This window comes from Ipomoea triloba, chromosome 11 (assembly GCF_003576645.1).
Source record: "Ipomoea triloba cultivar NCNSP0323 chromosome 11, ASM357664v1".
In the NCBI taxonomy this organism is placed as follows: domain Eukaryota; kingdom Viridiplantae; phylum Streptophyta; class Magnoliopsida; order Solanales; family Convolvulaceae; genus Ipomoea; species Ipomoea triloba.
The window spans coordinates 1,344,225-1,365,312 of NC_044926.1; the positions used below are offsets into that span (position 1 = coordinate 1,344,225).

The following is a 21,088-nucleotide window of genomic DNA, read 5'->3' on the forward strand; positions in this document are numbered from 1 at the left end:
CTAAAAAGGGGAGCATACCGAGGTATTCCAATACTAGACATTGATGAAAATAGAAAATATGATGCATGTCTTGAAAACAAAATGACAAGGAGTAGCCACAACAGAACACCAGGAGTTCACACTTCAAGAATTATGGAACTTCTCCATATGGACCTCTTTGGACCCACTCAAACAGAAAGCAAAGTTGTTATAACACCTGTTCCAACAACAGAGAGGATCTATAAAGATCCAAAAGGAAAGAAGGTGGAACAAACTCTGTATCGAAGCATGATAGGGGGTCTACTCTATTTAACAGCGAGCTGACCAGATTTAAGTTTTGGGGTAGGGATATGTGCCAGATATCAAGCCAATCCCATGGAAACGAATTCAATTCTGACTTTCTGACTCTTTTTGATGATCTACTGAAGATCTGTTGATGATGAAATCTTTTGCTGAATATTATGCTGATGATGAGGTTTTTTTGCTAATATGCTGGAATGATAAGAACATATTTTTGTGCTGCCGATGTTCATATTCTTGTGCTGCTGATGTTATGAAGTCCAGAATACTCTAATTGATAATACTATAATCATCTCCTCTGTCTCTCAAAAACTACCATACTGACCTGAAGTCACAAAGACTCAAACAGAAGATTCAGGACCAAAAGAGGAAACACAAGAGAATCAACTAAGGGGGAGAAATCAAGGTTTTTGCCAAAAATTTGACAAAGGGGGAGAGTGTTGAATCAAAAGGTTGATCACAATTGTTGGCAAAAAGAAATTCCAATTCGAGTCAGAAAAGGAGTACACCAAGATTAGAAATCAAATCACAAACAAACTAGGAATAACACCAATACTGTTTTGGTTCTGATTAGTTGGCTATTTAAAGGACCTCTCACCATTACACCAGACGAATTCCCTAGCTAATATTGTGAGGCATTAGAGAGTTTGAGAGGATTCTAAATTCCCCTAGAAAGTAGTACATGTGTTTAGGTTACAATNTTGAGTGATGACTCAGATAGTGAAGAAGAAAACAACACAAATTTTGTGGCATTTTTCACAAATCATGAAGACGATGATGAATCAAAGGAGGACATGCAAGATCTATTAAACTCCTATACACAGCTGCACGCCAAGTGGGAAGAAATCATCAAAGTAAACTTAAATCTCATGCAAGAAAATCACTTCCTTAAAAGTGAAAAGGAAAATGAAATACTTCTTCACAAAGAAACCCAAGAAAAGTTAATGAAATCACTAGAAGAGGGAAACAAATTGCTACAGGAAATAAGAAGACTAACTGAAAGTGCAGTACAACCAGACTTAGCAACAAGGAAAGATTCTACAGTCGAAAACAGAGAAGTGTTAACACATCACTTTCAACACCGTAGAAGAATCAGATGTTACTACTGTCACAGATTGGGACACATCAAGGCACACTGCTATAAAAGACAAAATGATCTCCATAACAGAATCTGGGCAAAGCAAGAACAAAAACCAGCCCAAAAAGTCTGGGTCAGAAAAAATCAAACACCAGTCACAGCTTATACTTAAAAAATCAGCAAAGAAACAAGTGTTTGGTACTTTGACAGTGGGTGTTCAAGACACATGACCGGAAACCCAAACAATCTAGAGGACGTCCATTACAAAAATGAAGGACATGTAACCTTTGGAGATGGAGAAAGGGGGCAAATCATTGCCAGCGGAACACTAAATGTCCATGGTCTACCCAGATTGCCAAGAGTCTTCTTGGTACAAGGCTTAAAAGCAAACCTTATCAGTATAAGTCAGTTGTGTGAAGATGAACTAAGGGTAGAATTCTCAAAAGGAAATTGCAAAGTGTATAACCAAGGACATGAATGCGTCATGATGGGAAAAAGGTCCTCGGATAAATGCTACACATGGGATAGCCATTTAACCTGCAACCAAGTCACTATCAATCAAACACTTTTGTAACATCAACGTATGAGGCATATAAATTTTCATGATATGAAAAAGGGACTAAAAAGGGGAGCATACCGAGGTATTCCAATACTAGACATTGATGAAAATAGAAAATATGATGCATGTCTTGAAAACAAAATGACAAGGAGTAGCCACAACAGAACACCAGGAGTTCACACTTCAAGAATTATGGAACTTCTCCATATGGACCTCTTTGGACCCACTCAAACAGAAAGCAAAGTTGTTATAACACCTGTTCCAACAACAGAGAGGATCTATAAAGATCCAAAAGGAAAGAAGGTGGAACAAACTCTGTATCGAAGCATGATAGGGGGTCTACTCTATTTAACAGCGAGCTGACCAGATTTAAGTTTTGGGGTAGGGATATGTGCCAGATATCAAGCCAATCCCATGGAAACGAATTCAATTCTGACTTTCTGACTCTTTTTGATGATCTACTGAAGATCTGTTGATGATGAAATCTTTTGCTGAATATTATGCTGATGATGAGGTTTTTTTGCTAATATGCTGGAATGATAAGAACATATTTTTGTGCTGCCGATGTTCATATTCTTGTGCTGCTGATGTTATGAAGTCCAGAATACTCTAATTGATAATACTATAATCATCTCCTCTGTCTCTCAAAAACTACCATACTGACCTGAAGTCACAAAGACTCAAACAGAAGATTCAGGACCAAAAGAGGAAACACAAGAGAATCAACTAAGGGGGAGAAATCAAGGTTTTTGCCAAAAATTTGACAAAGGGGGAGAGTGTTGAATCAAAAGGTTGATCACAATTGTTGGCAAAAAGAAATTCCAATTCGAGTCAGAAAAGGAGTACACCAAGATTAGAAATCAAATCACAAACAAACTAGGAATAACACCAATACTGTTTTGGTTCTGATTAGTTGGCTATTTAAAGGACCTCTCACCATTACACCAGACGAATTCCCTAGCTAATATTGTGAGGCATTAGAGAGTTTGAGAGGATTCTAAATTCCCCTAGAAAGTAGTACATGTGTTTAGGTTACAATAGATTAGATAGGAGAAGATCAATCTATTGTGTAATTTCTGGTCCCAAAACTATGTACTTTGAATATTAAGCTTTTAGTGGATTTAGGCAAATTCTCAAGACTGAGAAGTGCCTCGCAGAATAGAGTTTTTCCCAAACTGCGTTATCAAGTCTCTTGTGTTACAACTATTGTTTTAACATCTCTGTGTGCTGCGCATTACATTTTTCAAGTACCACACAATTTATTGTGTTTAATAGTAGCAGATCCATGCATTTTTTGTGTTGAAAACTCAGGTATACTGTATACTGTTAATGGAAATGCCAAAGTTGTTGAGCACCTTTTGTTTCACAGACATATTATGAATAGGTGCAATGATTATATCCTGGAGTGTGAATCGTATTATAAATTATTATGAATAGGTAAAAAAAATATGATGACATGTCAGTTTTTAATAAAAATAATTTTAAAAAAAGTAATGATTGTCAACGATAAATCTTCTCCTGGGCTTCTTCGGTGACCTCTATCTTCTCTGTCTAGGTGATGTTGTAACGGAGGAGCCGCCCACTTCTACATACGTACATGTGTTCTTTTTAAAATTTAAAATTAATTTATTTTAATAAATATTAATATGTCTGCATTTTTATTATTTACCGTTAAGTAAGGTAACAACTAATTGATTTAATTGTATCATATCGACAAGTTGATGTATTTAATTACAATTTTTTAAAGTTAAGGACCAAACACATTTTTCTTCAATTTATTTTGATAAATTGAATTATTCTAATTCTTATAAAAGATCTGTTTTATTTACGAAATTAAAACTCGAGATATGTTACAAATTTATTTAGTTAATTAATTATAAACCCGCCTTGTTATAAACACGCCTTCTGTAGGCAAGTATATTTAATTATAAAATTTTAAAGTGTTCACTAAATTATTTTTTCGTATCAAATTTATAGACCTATTAATTTGCCCCATTACCTTTAATTTTTTATTTGTATTTTGATTGAATTATTCCGAATCTTATTTAAAAAGTTCGGTTTCATTTACAAGATTGAAACTGAGAGATGTTACAAATTATTTAGTTAATAAAACGTATATCACACACAAAACAAACTTAGCCAGTAATTAAGTCTAGATTCATTTGTATTAACGTATTAAACCATCAATTTTGGATAGATCCGACCCGAACATCTCGGAAAATATTTATTCAAGAATCATTCGTCACCGCTGACCTCACGATGAGTGGAGTTATAGAATCTATGCTACTCCCCACGTTTTTATCGTGATCCCTATAGCACACCAGCATTTCCCTCCGTCCATAAACGCTCCGATCATCGAACTCCATTTGCCACCAGTATAAAGCTTTCTGTCAATCTGTCATAGTGTTATCGTTCCCAACAGTAGAAATCCATTCGCGTTTACGATCTAAAGGAGCAAAGGTTACTACAATGGCTGCCCCGTAAGTTCCTATGATCACTGTGCTGAGAACTTCCTCTGTGAATATTCAAATTTGCTCCAATAAAAAAAGCTTTAGCACAATTAAAAAAAAAGCAAAGGTTGCTCCAATAAAAGAAGCTTTGAAAATTTCAAATTTTATAAAATTGGTCCTTGCTTGTGTGTATATGCAGATTTTGACGGTTTTTATTTATATATTTATTTTTCGTGATTTTTTTTTTCCAGATTCGTTGCAGAGGTTCTCCCTCCGAATTTGGATTCCAACTCTGAGCCGCCGCAGCTCTTCGATGGAACCACCAGGTAGCGCTATTGTTTGAGCGTTGTGAAGTTCAGAAATGCTCATTTTTCTTATTTTTTTGATTTTTTTTTTAAAATTTTGTATGAAGGTTGTATACCAATTTCCAGTGCCCTTATGCTCAGCGTGTTTGGATTACTAGAAATTACAAGGTTTGTTCACCATCCACTCTCAACTGCAACTACTGCTGTATTAAGTTACTGGTATTTGTTTTGTGGTTAATTGATCATAAGAGACAGTAGGGGTAATATGAATTTTAGAACATCACAATATATACACACACACACACACACAAATACACACTAGCAGTAGCCACTACCCTACTACCCGAGGGTGTGCCTTAGTTAAAACTTGGCCTTGTGACCCTCTTAGCAAAAGACGGTAATGAGATAAACCAACTTAGGTTGCTGTACAGACTCAGACCAAGAAGGTCAATAGGCAGGTCCTATTGGGAGTTTGAACTTGTAACCTTGCGGTTACCCAATCCATTACCAACTTGGCTGAGTTGCCCTCATATAGCCTGTTTTTAAATTGGATTAGTCCTTGTCTAGTGTGTGTGAATCTGTGTGTGTTTTTTTGGTTTTGCTTTGTTTTTGTGTGTGTTTCATAGTGATCATGAAATTCAGCTGCAGGTTGACCAGATTACAGTGTTGCCTTAACATTTGATATTGATTTTTTTGGGGGGATAATTGCAGGGTTTACAAGATAAGATAAAATTTGTTCCAATTGATCTTCAGAACAGGCCTGCTTGGTACAAGGAAAAAGTGTACCCTGAAAACAAGGTAAAATTTCTTTTGTAATGAATCTAGTGTCTTCTTTTCCTGCAAATGCTGTAAAACCTTTAGCACAACTCGTTGCTACACATGAACTAGTAGTCTTTTATATTCATCCTTTTGGAGGAGTCGATTCACCATTAGTGGCCTTAATTAACCCAAATTCGTTATTCTATTTTTTGCACAGGTGCCTGCATTGGAGCACAACAACAAAATAATTGGGGAGAGTTTGGACTTGGTTAAGTATATCGATAGTAACTTTGAAGGGCCTTCTCTTTTACCCAATGTAACTCTCAAAATTTTCCTTATAGTTCTCTCTTTCTTACATCACATACCCTGCCCCCGAGTTGGGAAGGCTGATATCTATAAGATGTTTGCAAATTGCTATAGGATCCTGAGAAGCAGAAGTTTGCTGAAGAGTTGATAGCCTACACTGACACATTCAACAAACAAGTGTTCGGTTCATTCAAGGGAAACCCAGAGATCGATGCAGGTAACGTTCTTGATTTTTATTTCCTTTTTCTTTTTGACATGATATGTTATGTATCTCACAATAGTTCAAAAATGCTTAAAAGTAACTAACTGTTATTCATAATGTTACTTTGTCAGCTGGTGCCTTTGACCACATAGAAAAAGCACTTGGTAAATATGATGGACCTTTCTTCCTTGGAGAATTCAGTCAGGTATATACTTTTTTTTTTTGCTTGAATGAACTTTTTTCTCGTTGCTGTACTTACTGAGATGTTGCGCCATTGACCACTGCTTTACCCCAATGGGATTACAACGAAATGTATTTCTTGCCCACCTAGAAGAAAGTTACTTACAGTGTAGTGTAATGTTTACACTTTTTCTGCACTTCTATTTATGGGCTCTGGAATTTAGCCTAGTGACACTAAGCCCATACCCGCTTATTTGGCTTGTTTTTGATTCCCTTCTCTTGTGTATCTAATAACGAAAACAAACGAAAATCTACATTTTTTTTTGGAACAAAATGAAAATCTACTTATTGATATCATGATATGTAAATTGTGTTTCCTCAGGTAGACATTGCTTATGCTCCGTTCATTGAAAGGCTCCGGCCCTTCATACTAGAAGTGTTTAAGTATGACGTTACATCAGGCAGGCCTAAACTAGCAGCATGGATTGAGGTATTTCATTTAATAAAGTTATGAGAATGTAGTCACTCTTGACCCTACTTCCAATTGTTTCTTTGGTAGAAATTTCTCCTTTATGAATCCTCACTTTAAATTTTTTATTTTTCAATTTTCTCTCCTTTAACTTTACATGTTTCCATCCTTACATCCATCCATATTAGACAGATCTATTATTTCTCGCTTTGGTTTTTCTTTGAAGGAAGCAAGACTTCACTCTTCTCACTCTTTGTTGATTAAAAAAAATCGTAATTCTCTGCAGGAGGTGGAGAAGATTGATGCTTACACAGTGACAAAATGTGATCTCCCGAAGACCATTGAATTCTTCAAGGCTCGCTTTATGGTAGTTACCCCTCTCTCGGATCTTTTGTTGCAGAGAAACAACTTGTATTATGTGCTAACTCAAGCTTTTCATCCAATCGCAGGCCTGAAATTCGAGTTGTGTTTGATCTCTGCCATTGATAAGATTGTGTGGCTTTCATCAAGATGTGATGCTGTTTGCAACATTCAATCTTCAACATTGTAACGCATCATATGATCTTGTTGTATAGTTTACTGTGTTAAATTCCTGGTTGGTCTATACTTCACTGTTGATTCGACAATTGTAATGTTTGGTGGGGTGGCAGAGGTTTCCCATTTCTTTGTGGAATAAAAATACTTTGTTTTGTAACAAATGGTTGTGACTTGTGCGTACTGTGTTCGATATATCAAGATGTTGGGTAAGGGCAATTGTGGTTCGGACATGTTACAAATGGTGGGTAACGGTTACTTTAATCAACAATACCACTCATGTTATAAATTGGTAACAGTAATTTTAATTAAGACAAATAAAGTAACAATCAACAGTCAACATAAGCGTCAAGTCGTTATAAATATAATATTTTTTGATTACTATAATCTAATCTTATTTATAATACATATTCCATAATATGCCAACCCTTGAACTGAGTTTAAACTTAAACTTGTGATTATTCGTTTGAGATATTAATATTTTTTATGAAGCATGTTATACTTTCTTTCTCTTACGCTCTAGTCTTTATGCTCACACATTACTATTGATTTGCCCATGTAGGCAAGTACATGTACAACAGAATCTGACTTTGGGTACTAATAACATCCACACTAGTTTAGTTTTTTCACCGTTTTTGATAACCCAATTAGGAGAGAGGAAAAAAAAGAAGAAAAATGAGACCCCTCAAAAAAAAAATTAGGTAACTAACGTGTCAACGACCTGATTGAGCGCCGCTGTGTACGAAATGCGCACAAATTATCGGTAATTCCTCCCTTTTTCTATCTATTGAGCTCCACAAAAAATCTTACTTTACACAAAATCAAAATGACTTCTCTCTCCTTCGCAATCATCCGCTTCGCCTTGAGCCCAACAAAAAAATCAAGTAAAAGCCACCTTTAAATAGCATTTGACCGCAAGCTGTTGTGGCTGCTGACCCTGCTGTTTTGTCAAAGTAGGCAACGACAAATAGTGACCTCATGACTGCCGTGGCACAAAATGAACTCACACACTTAAACCGTCTAGGTACGATGATGGCGATCGTCGTCGAACTTCCCAGAACACAGTATCACTTTCTATCCTTTTCACAATATTTAAGTATTCTTCAACACTCAGTCGTAATCAGTGACGAAAGAGGCGAAGAGCAAACTCGCATTTTCTTTTTTGTCTCTAAACCTCACTGCTATCGTCACCAATCAAATCAAAGCCCTATAAAGCTAAGCTCCTCCTCAGTGTCATTCATCGCTCCAAACCACAGAAATTCACTTCGCTAGCTTTTACGATCTTAAGGAAAACAACCTACGAAAATGGCTACTCCGTAAGTTCTCACGATCATTGTACATAATATGCGGCGCCAATTTTGTGCGTATATGCAGCAGATTTAAAGCCAATTTTGGATTGGATTTTTACGGGTTTTTGGTTGTAAATTTGTTTCCAGAAGCGTTGAAGAGGTCCGCGTTCCATCTTTGGATTCCACCTCCGAACCGCCTCACATCTTCGATGGAACCACAAGGTAGCTATCGCCTATCTGTTTTCTTTGTGCTTTATGCAATTCTGAGATTTGTCTTTTTCTTACATTTTTCTAATAAAAAATTTATTGTTTGGTGAAGGTTGTATATCAATTACCAGTGCCCCTTTGCCCAGCGAGCTTGGATTACTAGAAATTACAAGGTTTGTTTAAGCTGTTACTATATTAATTTACTATATGAACAGATACTACAATGTAATATAGTTTGTAGTTAAAAAATATTAATTTATTAGATATCTCTGTACCTGGTAGTAATTGATCATAAGAGAGTAGAAATATTATGAATTTTTTTGAGTGACTAGGGAAACTGCAAGCACTACTGGACACATACACTCTGCAAATCCCGTTCAGTAACTCTAATCGGCTAAGAATTGGCCTGTCTAGATTATCCATAATTGACTGGCTATAAACTTCAAACTAAGAAGGTCAAAGCCTATTGGGAGTTAAACTTGTAACCTTTAGAACATGACAAAGTATAGTGCCATTTTAAATTTGGGTTCATCCTTGTCTAGTGACTTCTCTTGTTTGTGATTTCGAAGTTCAGCTGTGGGGTTGGCTCCTAACCTTGAGTAATGAGTTGCCTTGACATTTTGATGGAGATTTTTCATGCTAGCTTGCTTTTTGTTGTTATTAATTGCAGGGCTTACAAGATAAGATAAAATTGGTTCCACTTGATCTTCAGAATAGGCCTGCTTGGTACAAGGAGAAGGTGTACCCAGAAAACAAGGTACTATTTCTTTTGTAATGAAGCCAGTATCTTGTTGTCATGGACAACTGCCTCAGAATCTGTATCTTTTCCAAACTAATTAACAGAAGATTATCTTCTAGACTGTAGCTTTCAATTTTGTTTTTAAAGATTTAATAGGTCATTAACTGGCTCAATTGCAGGTGCCTTCTTTGGAGCACAACAACAAAGTAATCGGAGAGAGTTTGGACCTGATTAAGTATATCGACAGTAACTTTGAAGGACCTTGTCTTTTACCCAATGTAAGACAGAATTTTTCTTCACGACTTTCAATGGCTGCTCTCTTTTTCTAACATCGATCCCACACCGTGCCTTGAATTTGAGAGGCTTCTCCCTGAAAACGTGATGTGTAATGGATATCGGTAATTTGCTTTAGGATCCTGAGAAGCAGAAGTTTGCTGAAGAGTTGATTGCCTATAGTGACACATTCCTCAAAGGAGTATATGGTTCATTCAAGGGGAACCCAGAGAAAGATGCAGGTAATGTTCTTTTTATATACACACACACACACACACACACGGGGAGTATATTTCTTTTTTGATATAAAGATTTATTGTGTAGCTCGCAATCATTCATAGAAGCTTAAGTAACTAACTGTTATTTGTAACATTGCTGTATCAGCCGGTGTCTTTGACCACTTAGAAAATGCACTTGGCAAATATGATGGTCCTTTCTTCCTTGGAGAATTCAGTCAGGTAAGCACACTTTTTGAGTGAATTGAACTGTTTGCCATCGCATTATGGACTTATACATAGACCACTGTTTTACCCCGATGGGATTAGGAAGATATGCATTTCTGTGTATATCGTTACACTTTTAACTATGTAAAATGTGTCGCCTCAGGTGGACATTGCTTATGCTCCATTCATTGAAAGGTTCCGTCCCTTCATTCTAGACGTGTTTAAGTATGACATTACATCAGGCAGGCCTCGTCTCGCTACCTGGATTGAGGTATTTCGTATTTCTTTTTATAAATCCTCACTTTTTTTTTCCCTTCAACATCCCAAGCTTAAGCGAGACTGCATTCTTCTCGTTCTTGGCTGATATTCAATATTGTAATTCTTTGCAGGAGCTGGAGAAGATCAACGCTTACAAGGTGACAAAATGCGATATCCCAAAGATCATCGAATTCTACAAGAGTCGCTTTTTGGTAATCACCCTTTCTGAGTTTTGGAAGTCTTGGATCTTTTGTTACAGTGCAATATAATCTGTACAGCTGCTAACTCTTGCTCTTCATCCAATTGCAGGCCTAATAATGTTTGAGTTTCATCTCATCAATGCCAGTCATAAGATTGCATGTTCCTCAACAAGTGTGCTGTTTGCAACTTCCTACCTTAAACGTTGTAATGCATTGCATAGTCTCTGTAGTTTAAATTAAATAAATATCTGCCTCTGCATTACAAAGTAGATGTGATTGTTGTAATGTATTAGTGGCACATGTTTCCTATTTTATATCAAATAAATACACTCAAAACCCCTAATTTTTTTTTTAGTATTATTGACGCTATTAATTACAATGTCGTATATGTTTATAGTTATTTTTTCAATCAAATAAAGCGCAAAGAGTTAATATCACTTTCACTGAAACTCGAACCCACCCCTTTCATATGGGGTGCAATCAGGTGTCATTAGGTCACAAGATTTTATTTGATAGTAATTCAGTTTTAGATCAATCAAAGTTTTATTGTACTTATAAATAACGACGTGCATATAGCAACAAGTTTTATTTGACGGGTATAAAACTGGACCGTACTTTGTACAACATATAGGCCCAAACTTCAAGCCCATAATTGAAATCCATTAAATAATTTAAAATCCGAAAGAAAATCATAAAGAACTGGGCCCGTACCTGTCTATTGCAGGTGCACAGCATAACTGGTACCCCCCTGGCGCAAATAATTAAATCCAAATAACTACCAGGTTCTGAAACTGTAATACACGTGTCATTTTCACCATTGATGGCATACATTTAATGTACGTTCTCGCGTGACAATATCTCCCACACGCGCGCAATTCATGTCAAATCCCATCACCCAAGCCCGCGAAGCCACAGCCCGGGCACGTGACCGCCAAACTTTCAGTTTTAACAGTCCAAATTCATAGATTACAGACGGAGAGAGACATTGAAGGAGAAGCAGTTGAAGTCGCGAAGTAGCCATTGGATTGTTCCGGAAATCCCTCGATTTTCAGAGCCACCGATCCGAAGCTCCCGCAAATGACGATCAAAAATCCTCATTTTTTCACCGGTTTCGAGCACATAAGGTACTAAATTACATTGTTTAGCACTTTATACATATATTAATGTTAATGTTAATGTTAATGTTAATGTTAATGTTAATGTGTTGCATGCATATTCGTGTGTATATATCATATATCAGTAGCGGCACAGGTGTCGTTAAGTCCGAAATCGGAGCGAAGTTGGATAGAGATGAAGCTAAAATATAGCGAGTTAACTCAGTTGGAAAAAAAAAACTGATGAGAAATGATGATCACTAGAGCGACATTTGTCTTTTGATTAATCAGGCTTTTTAGTCGGTAATTAATGTGTGATTTTATTTATTTATTTATTTATTTATTGTTGTACGTGTAAGATCGAGCTCTTTTCTCATGCGATATTCTTTACGTTGGTTTATATTATAGAATTCTAGTAAGAAATTAGGGAGAAAAAGATTGTTCATGTCAAATTGGGAATGTGGTACTCTGATCTGGGATTGGTTTGAGGAGAGGACAGCGACATGGGCAGTAGAATTAGAATTTTGATGAAGTATGTTGCTGTCCTTATTGAGTAAACGATTTTTGGAGGTTGATTCCAGGTATAATTATGTGGTGGATGTGAAATATTTCTTCAATTTATTTTAAAAATCTCATGTCTGATTTGTCATGCATTAACACCATCAAGCTAGATTGATAATAGCTTTTGGTTTGTGATTCTTTTGCTGCAATGATTGACATATAGGTGATTGGTATTATGTTGGCAGGGATGCCTATGGATTTACTGTGAGGCCTCATCATTTTCAAAGATACAGAGAGTACGCTGGTATCTATAAGGTAATTGTTTATTACAACATTGTATGTCTCTGTTCATTCTATGATGGAACTATTTCATGCAAATAAATATTATCAGTAAATTGGAAGGTTATGATCATGAATTTATGGTAGGGATGAAAGACTATAATGTATGATGAGGATCTTAAAAATAAAAAATAAAAAGCCATGGAAAGTATTCATTTTTCTCCCATAATCAAGGCAGAAGCAGCAAACAAGTAGTAGAGTCTTCTGAATCATATCATACTTTTCTGATGTTGCATGCATTAGTGCCTAAATTAATTGCATATGTATGGTTTAGGAAGAGGAAGCAGAAAGATCAGATAGGTGGAAGAGTTTTCTTAACAACGAAGAAGTATCTGATCAACAGCAACATCGTAGCCAAGAGGAGGACAGGACTGGGGATTCTGAAGTAAAAAACCAGGAAAGTGTTTGTGCTGCTGATGTGGTTGGAGAGGCTGATGATTCTGAAGTAAAAAACCAGGAAAGTGTTTGTGCTGCTGATGTGGTTGGAGAGGCAGATGATTCAGATAGAGAGAAGCCTCTTTCTGACATTCAGACAGAAACTAATCTTGAGAAAGAGGTGCCACCTTCCACACAATCAAAACCCCGTGAGGTGAAGACATGGACTGACATTAAATCATCTCTATGTGCTATTGAAACTATGATGGCATCTCGTGTAAAGAAGAAAAATTACTTGAAAGGTGACCAGTTAACATCTTCTCATGATCATCTTCCAATTGAAGAGTCAAAACCTTCAAAGGGAGAATCGGAGGACGAGGATGAGAACGACAATGTGATATTGGATGACAGTACAAGAACAGCTGCTGAAGGATGTACTGCAGATGATGGAATTTCTGTAGAATCTTCTGTACCTTGGAAAGATGAACTTGAGCTACTTGTTCAGGGAGGAGTACCAAGAGATCTCCGGGGAGAGGTACATTTTTGACAATTCTACTGGTTTTGAAGTTTGTCTTAAATTCAATCTCTAATATTGAGATTGTATTAAATGATTCAGGTCTGGCAAGCCTTTGTTGGTGTTAAGGCACGTCGGGTGGAGAGTTATTACCAGGATTTGCTTGTCTCTGAAAGTGAGAATGACACACCATTACTAGACAATGATAGTAAGGGATGCAATAAAGAAAAAGCTGACGTGCCAGAAAAATGTAGGAAGCAGATTGAGAAGGTCATTAGATGCATGGGCCCTGGAATTTATCGTTCAATCTTTTTAATTCGTAGGTGCTACTTCTTTTTAGGGCCATCCGGGGTGGTCATTTAAGAATGTGTTCTTGCTCATTGTTTTGCATCCTCCTGTTCTATACCTCCTTCCTCAAAAATGAGTTGTCAACTTATCACAAAAGAGGTGGTTTTACTAGATTGCCATTAAAAGAGTGATGCTGCTTTGGATGCATCTGCTTTCTTCTTTCTCGCATGTTTTGCTTAGTCTATCATGTTCCTTTTTTTTTTTTGGTCTAGATAAACAAGCTTTTTGTTTCTTCAGGATTTTTGTGCAGATATCAGTCTTTGGTACTTGATGCTTCTTTTTCTTTATAAACCAGGTTTGTTCATTGCCTGATCCTTTTTTTTTTTTTTTGATAATATAGGATCTTTCTCGAACTTTTCCTGGGCATCCTGCATTGGATGAGAATGGTCGAAATTCTTTAAGGCGCTTACTTTTGGCATATGCTCGGCATAACCCATCAGTTGGGTATTGCCAGGTAATTCTTAGTTTACTATTAGTTGTCTTTCAATCAAAACCTTGTTCAAATTCCTCTCATTTAATGACCAGTTCTCGGGGTTCATTCAGTAACTGGAGGTACTGATGGATTTTGCTTGTTTCTAATGCATGTTTCTTCATTTTATTATAATGCTGAAGCAAATCTCTTGCAGGCAATGAATTTTTTTGCTGGTATATTATTGCTCATGATGCCAGAGGAAAATGCCTTTTGGTAAGCTTTTAGTGATGGTTTCCCAATGCCAAGTCCTATTTAGTATGTACAGAGTATTATCTTTATAGGAAGTAAAGCTTCTTTTGTATCAAAGCATAATTCTAGTCTTTTATGGATCAATTATTGGCTTATGGCTAGAACCATTATCACACTATCACAGGCTTTAATTTTTCTCTTTACTCTTTGGTTTGAGATATGCCATTTTCATACAATTAAAACTAGACAAGTGAACTATTAGACACAGAAATAAAGGGAAATGCATCTTCAGGTTGAAGAGGTGCACTTTAAGATAGTGTGAAGTGCATTTTGGGTGTGACTAAGGTCATGTGCCACTCTTTGAATTTCAAGCATCTCTCTTTGAGCAAAATTTTGTATGGAAGCCACTTAACGGGCCATATTTACAAATTTGTCAGGAGACAAGTTCTGTTTAATTAACAACTAAACAAATTTTGAAGAATTAGAACTTGGTGGAGCTGTATAACCTTAGGTTCACACCCTTACTCTCTTTCTCACTAACACTCATATGCGTACAAAAATGTAATGTTTAATCACAACTAAACAAATTTTGAACAATTAGAACTCGGTGGAGCTGTATAACCTTAGGTTCACACCCTTACTCTCTTTCTCACTAACACTCAGATGCGTACAAAAATGTAAAGAGACTGTTACTTCAGTTAATGTGTTTGTTCTATTTCTTTCTTTTGTTGTAATAGACAATATAGACCCACAAACATGCATGCAAATTTGTTTCACATTGGAATTTACTCATTACCAGATTCAGGACTGCGGTTTGCAACTTTGTAATAAATTCCTCATAGTATATGTGTTGCTGTGTGTTTCTGTTTGTGTAGTTGGTTTCTGTTGATTTCAAAAGTAACTCACACTATCTGATTGAGTAGTAAATTATCAGAACTAAGCTAACTTTATAGCCTAGTTTATTTTTAAATCTTTCAGGGCCTTAGTGGGTATTATGGATGACTATTTTGATGGATGTTTCTCACAAGAAATGATAGAGTCTCAGGTTTGCTTACCATATTTACTCTTTTGAGTACACAATTTTCACAGCTGGCTCTAGTAATGTTCCATTTTTCAGGTTGACCAACTTGTTTTTGAGGAGTTGATGCGTGAAAGGTTTCCTAAACTGGGTCTGTACATTGTTTAAATGATTTTCTGCTTCCTCTTTGTTGGCTATAAAGAAGAGTGTTAGTTCCTTAATTGATGATTTTGGTGCAGTGAATCATCTAGATTACTTGGGAGTGCAGGTTACATGGTTATCTGCTCCTTGGTTCCTTTCAATTTTTGTAAATATGCTCCCATGGGAAAGTGGTGAGTGATATGCTTTGCAATAAGGGAACCTTAGTTCAATTTAGAACTCTGTATTTCAGTTATGTATGTATTGTATTTCCTCTTGTAATTGCAACTAAGAATCTAAGATACATCGCCTGGCAAGTTATTCATTTCTTTTTCTTTTCTCTTCTCTTGTCTTTAGTTCTTCGAATTTGGGATGTACTCCTATTTGAAGGAAATCGTGTCATGCTATTTCGAACTGCACTTGCTTTGATGGAATTGTATGGTATTGGAACTGCTCTTATCTTGGCTAAGTAGTTGTGCTATTATTGTTTGCTTCCTGTTGATATATGAAACTGTTGGTGAGGAAGTATTATGAGCTTCAAATCATTGCAGGTCCTGCTATAGTGACAGCTAATGATGCAGGAGATGCCATCACTTTATTACAGTCCCTTGCTGGTTCAACTTTCGATAGCAGTCAACTTGTGTTGACTGCTTGCATGGGTTTCTTGAATGTAACTGAAGATAAATTGCAAGAACTAAGAGAAAAGCATCGGCCATCTGTTATTTTGTCAATAGAGGAAAGAGCAAAAGCTGGTCGAGTTTTGAAAGATCAAAAAAGTCTTGCAACTAGGCTCTATAGTTTCAAGCATGATCCTCAATCACGAAAGAAACAATCTGAAGTGGAGGAAGGGCCTAGTGATAAGAATGCAGACACTGACAAATCACATTCCAGGACTAGCTCTACAAATCTGGAAGATTTGCTAAACGGCATGACATCAGATTCAGAAGTAGATTCTGTTCCAGATCTTCAAGAACAGGTAAATGGTATGGCTTGGGCATATTCTAGGCAAATAGGAAATGTCTTGTTTAAACAAATCATACTTCTGAAACACTGGCAGCTTTTCATTTTTAGTGTGGTTGAAGTTCTCCTAGCAGTTTTAAAGTTTGAACAATTGAAAGCTCCTGTGCAGGTGGGATGGTTGAAGGTTGAGCTATGTAATTTGCTGGAAGAGAAAAGAGCAGCAGTTATCAGGTTATTTTCATGTTCTCTGCTGTTTGATATTCTATATTACATTGTCTGCAGGTGCTTCCTAAACTGGAGAAAAACGTGAAAGGTATTCTAGGATAAATGAATTCTTTAACTGTTTAGTTTAAGCGGGTAGTCACAAGTGCAAGCTGGGTAAACTTATTCTATCATCGTTTTCCTGCATTCTCTACTAGGACCAGATTCACTTTCTGCTGTCATGTTTGAGACTCCATGCTATTTCTTTGATTTGTTTTTACTTGACTTTGGCACCAGTTTGAAACAGGAACATTTTCTGTAGTGACTACACATTCTTGCTTGAATTCATATTATCTTTTTGTTTTTCTTTTCTGAAAATATCTATTAGCAGTATGTGATTGCTGAAGGTATTGCTCACACTCAGATAAGTAAGATACTGGCTTAATGCATGATGAATTTCTTTTTCCAGAGCTGAAGAATTGGAAACTGCCCTTATGGAAATGGTCAAGGAAGATAATCGACGAGAATTGAGTGCTCGGGTATCCTAGATATCTGTTACTATGGAGTTGTATATGTTATGAAACACACACGAAAACATGCAACAAGTGTAAGAGATAAATGAGGAAGAGGCTGAGTATAAAAATGAACAAAATGGAGGCTAATGAAATTTCCTAAAATATCCTTTAATCTAGTCCATCTTAACACAACCTACAGGACTAAAGTTGATATTGTGACAAAAGTTGAGGAATGGTGATCAGGCAATGTATATATATATATAATTTTTTTTTCTTTCTATTTAGACATGAAACATCTCCGTACTTTTCCTGTATGCCACCGAAAATAGATCAGGCTATATTTGCTATAATTCTTGATGATTTGGTAGTCAATCTGCAGGTTGAGGATCTGGAGGAACAGATGGAGGAACTGCAACAAACCCTTGCAGATAAGAAAGAGCAGGAGAATGCAATGCATCAGGTATAGGCTGGGAACTACTTTCATCTTCCATCTCCTGTTAATGTTAGCAGTTAAGTGCATTTAATAACTCATAGTTGTGTAGGTTCTGATGCAATTTCAACAAGAGCAGAAGATAACTGAAGAGGCTCGGATTGCTGCAGAGCAAGATGCAGCTGCTCAAAAGTATGCAGCACACATTCTTCAGGTTTTTCTCTTTTGACTTGAAATATGTGCCAATGAACTCTTCTTCGTGTTATTTTTCTTCTCTCTTAATTCAGTTTGTTCCTTAAGAAGTACTCTGTCTTTTATTCTCTGGTTTTGCTGGTTGTATATACATCATGCAGTAATTTCAGTTTCCTCACATTTGAGGATGACCTAAAGCCCTGCTGATGAAAAGCTGTTGGCTGTGCTGTCCACTTGATGATTTGGCAACGTATGTTCTTTAACTTGCCTTGTTTGTACCTTGTAATTAATTTTATACAGGAAAAGTATGAAAAGGCCATGGCATCCCTTGCTCAGATGGAGAAGAGAGCTGTCATGGCAGAATCAATGCTGGAGGCAACCATGCAATATGAATCTGGCCAAGTCAAAGCTTTAGCTTCTCCAGGGTGTGTGATATTTTGTAATTCTATCTCCTTGTTATTCTGGTGTTCTGATCTGTTTGCTTCCTGGATTATCTAATAAAATAATTGCACAAATCCTGTCCCCAAACTCCCACCCGTCAAAAAAGGGATCTGAAAAGACCCTGCCGACATTTTTGTTAGAAGAGTAATGCTAGATACCCCTCATATTTTTCCCCTCCAATCCATCCATCATGACATGGCAACATCTAATTGGTAACTAAATGCTATTTTTAATTAGTGGTGGGTTACCAATTCATGGGCAGTTGGGCACCCAATGAATGGAAGCCACATTAGGAGGTAAAATAATGGGCAGTTGTGCTTTAACTTTGTTAATGTGAGTTGTGTAAGGTGATGACTTTTGGTGGTCACATGCTTGTAGGGGAAGACCTGAGTCTCCAAGGAATGCACCAGCGAAAAAGATCAGTCTACTGTCATTTGGGCTTGGGTGGCGAGATAGGAACAAGGTATATTTAAAATTTTGCTATAAAAAGGTTGCTTAATTGTTTACTTTCACCAATTATGCAGTTATGTAATTGAGTGCAATTTATTCTTCTGGCCTAATGCTAAATTGATGAGCTGTTCAGGCTATGAAGTTCAGTTTTCTTCTTGGTGTCAGAATTTTTGTTTTGGAGGTGCTTATTAATGAATTGGTTATTATATTAAAAATATGGCAGGGAAAGCCGCCAATTGATCTTCCATCATCCATGGAAAGTAAACCTACTGCTGAAGGACAGGACACGAGCAGTAGTCAACTTCAGAATGGGCTTCAAGACGATGACAAAGATACTGCTAAAGATTGAATGCTTGAATCAGAACAACATCCAGACCCCTATTATTGGCAGGTAGCTATCGAAACACATCATCTCCAGTGTTGAATATCTGTCCCATTTCATCTTCTTTTTTTTTTTTTTTTTTTTTTTTTTTNTTCTTGATGATTTGGTAGTCAATCTGCAGGTTGAGGATCTGGAGGAACAGATGGAGGAACTGCAACAAACCCTTGCAGATAAGAAAGAGCAGGAGAATGCAATGCATCAGGTATAGGCTGGGAACTACTTTCATCTTCCATCTCCTGTTAATGTTAGCAGTTAAGTGCATTTAATAACTCATAGTTGTGTAGGTTCTGATGCAATTTCAACAAGAGCAGAAGATAACTGAAGAGGCTCGGATTGCTGCAGAGCAAGATGCAGCTGCTCAAAAGTATGCAGCACACATTCTTCAGGTTTTTCTCTTTTGACTTGAAATATGTGCCAATGAACTCTTCTTCGTGTTATTTTTCTTCTCTCTTAATTCAGTTTGTTCCTTAAGAAGTACTCTGTCTTTTATTCTCTGGTTTTGCTGGTTGTATATACATCATGCAGTAATTTCAGTTTCCTCACATTTGAGGATGACCTAAAGCCCTGCTGATGAAAAGCTGTTGGCTGTGCTGTCCACTTGATGATTTGGCAACGTATGTTCTTTAACTTGCCTTGTTTGTACCTTGTAATTAATTTTATACAGGAAAAGTATGAAAAGGCCATGGCATCCCTTGCTCAGATGGAGAAGAGAGCTGTCATGGCAGAATCAATGCTGGAGGCAACCATGCAATATGAATCTGGCCAAGTCAAAGCTTTAGCTTCTCCAGGGTGTGTGATATTTTGTAATTCTATCTCCTTGTTATTCTGGTGTTCTGATCTGTTTGCTTCCTGGATTATCTAATAAAATAATTGCACAAATCCTGTCCCCAAACTCCCACCCGTCAAAAAAGGGATCTGAAAAGACCCTGCCGACATTTTTGTTAGAAGAGTAATGCTAGATACCCCTCATATTTTTCCCCTCCAATCCATCCATCATGACATGGCAACATCTAATTGGTAACTAAATGCTATTTTTAATTAGTGGTGGGTTACCAATTCATGGGCAGTTGGGCACCCAATGAATGGAAGCCACATTAGGAGGTAAAATAATGGGCAGTTGTGCTTTAACTTTGTTAATGTGAGTTGTGTAAGGTGATGACTTTTGGTGGTCACATGCTTGTAGGGGAAGACCTGAGTCTCCAAGGAATGCACCAGCGAAAAAGATCAGTCTACTGTCATTTGGGCTTGGGTGGCGAGATAGGAACAAGGTATATTTAAAATTTTGCTATAAAAAGGTTGCTTAATTGTTTACTTTCACCAATTATGCAGTTATGTAATTGAGTGCAATTTATTCTTCTGGCCTAATGCTAAATTGATGAGCTGTTCAGGCTATGAAGTTCAGTTTTCTTCTTGGTGTCAGAATTTTTGTTTTGGAGGTGCTTATTAATGAATTGGTTATTATATTAAAAATATGGCAGGGAAAGCCGCCAATTGATCTTCCATCATCCATGGAAAGTAAACCTACTGCTGAAGGACAGGACACGAGCAGTAGTCAACTTCAGAATGGGCTTCAAGACGATGACAAAGATACTGCTAAAGATTGAATGCTTGAATCAGAACAACATCCAGACCCCTATTATTGGCAGGTAGCTATCGAAACACATCATCTCCAGTGTTGAATATCTGTCCCATTTCATCTTCTTTTTTTTTTTTTTTTTTTTTTTTTGTATCCCCCTACTCTGTACAGTAGAGATTTTTAAAATGAAGATTAGACATACAGCTATTTAAAACCATATGCATATTGGCCAAATTGTAAAAAAATTATTTATTTGATTCTGAAGTCTTAACTTCTGGGGTGTGCCTGAAGAGTGCCGGCACCTACTTCACGATAGCTAGTCTACATTTTGCACAATTGCGCCGATTTCTTTCAGTCGCAATTATCATGATGATGTCTGGTATGCCTCTGACCATCTCTTATTTGTCTTTTTTGTTTTTTTTG

The 21,088-nt window shown here is 36.8% G+C and overlaps 4 protein-coding genes across 5 annotated transcripts; all 4 read left to right on the top strand.

Annotated features, from left to right (window-relative positions):
* The first annotated feature begins 4,234 nt into the window (after positions 1–4,234).
* Positions 4,235–7,340, top strand: LOC115996687 (glutathione S-transferase L3-like). The gene is made up of 10 exons (XM_031236041.1): positions 4,235–4,396; positions 4,618–4,692; positions 4,779–4,839; positions 5,383–5,469; positions 5,648–5,746; positions 5,851–5,953; positions 6,070–6,143; positions 6,501–6,608; positions 6,874–6,954; positions 7,037–7,340. The coding sequence occupies exons 1-10, from the start codon at positions 4,386–4,388 to the stop codon at positions 7,040–7,042; spliced, it is 705 nt and encodes a 234-aa protein (XP_031091901.1). The 5' UTR covers positions 4,235–4,385; the 3' UTR covers positions 7,043–7,340.
* A 934-nt stretch (positions 7,341–8,274) lies between these two features.
* On the top strand, positions 8,275–10,908 carry LOC115996686 (glutathione S-transferase L3-like). Its single transcript, XM_031236040.1, has 10 exons — positions 8,275–8,437; positions 8,558–8,632; positions 8,730–8,790; positions 9,288–9,374; positions 9,536–9,634; positions 9,769–9,871; positions 10,014–10,087; positions 10,236–10,343; positions 10,462–10,542; positions 10,640–10,908. The coding sequence occupies exons 1-10, from the start codon at positions 8,427–8,429 to the stop codon at positions 10,643–10,645; spliced, it is 705 nt and encodes a 234-aa protein (XP_031091900.1). The 5' UTR covers positions 8,275–8,426; the 3' UTR covers positions 10,646–10,908.
* A 264-nt stretch (positions 10,909–11,172) lies between these two features.
* LOC115995757 (TBC1 domain family member 2B-like) lies at positions 11,173–19,168 on the top strand. Its single transcript, XM_031234887.1, has 18 exons — positions 11,173–11,654; positions 12,371–12,440; positions 12,739–13,374; positions 13,456–13,623; positions 14,042–14,155; positions 14,328–14,386; positions 15,341–15,407; positions 15,480–15,531; positions 15,620–15,712; positions 15,876–15,959; positions 16,070–16,494; positions 16,648–16,709; positions 17,149–17,218; positions 17,574–17,654; positions 17,737–17,838; positions 18,117–18,241; positions 18,636–18,720; positions 18,931–19,168. Exons 1-18 carry the CDS (start codon positions 11,608–11,610, stop codon positions 19,054–19,056), a joined length of 2,466 nt encoding a protein of 821 aa, XP_031090747.1. The 5' UTR covers positions 11,173–11,607; the 3' UTR covers positions 19,057–19,168.
* Positions 19,169–19,191: 23 nt separating this feature from the next.
* LOC115995758 lies at positions 19,192–21,077 on the top strand. Of its 2 annotated transcripts, XM_031234889.1 has the most exons (6): positions 19,192–19,291; positions 19,374–19,475; positions 19,754–19,878; positions 20,273–20,357; positions 20,568–20,735; positions 20,931–21,077. In XM_031234889.1, the coding sequence occupies exons 1-5, from the start codon at positions 19,232–19,234 to the stop codon at positions 20,691–20,693; spliced, it is 498 nt and encodes a 165-aa protein (XP_031090749.1). In that variant the 5' UTR covers positions 19,192–19,231; the 3' UTR covers positions 20,694–20,735; positions 20,931–21,077. The 2 variants fall into 2 exon arrangements, with proteins under 2 accessions (XP_031090749.1, XP_031090748.1); XM_031234888.1 differs by lacking the exon at positions 20,931–21,077 and having other exon boundaries at positions 20,568–20,929.
* The last annotated feature ends 11 nt before the right edge of the window (positions 21,078–21,088 follow it).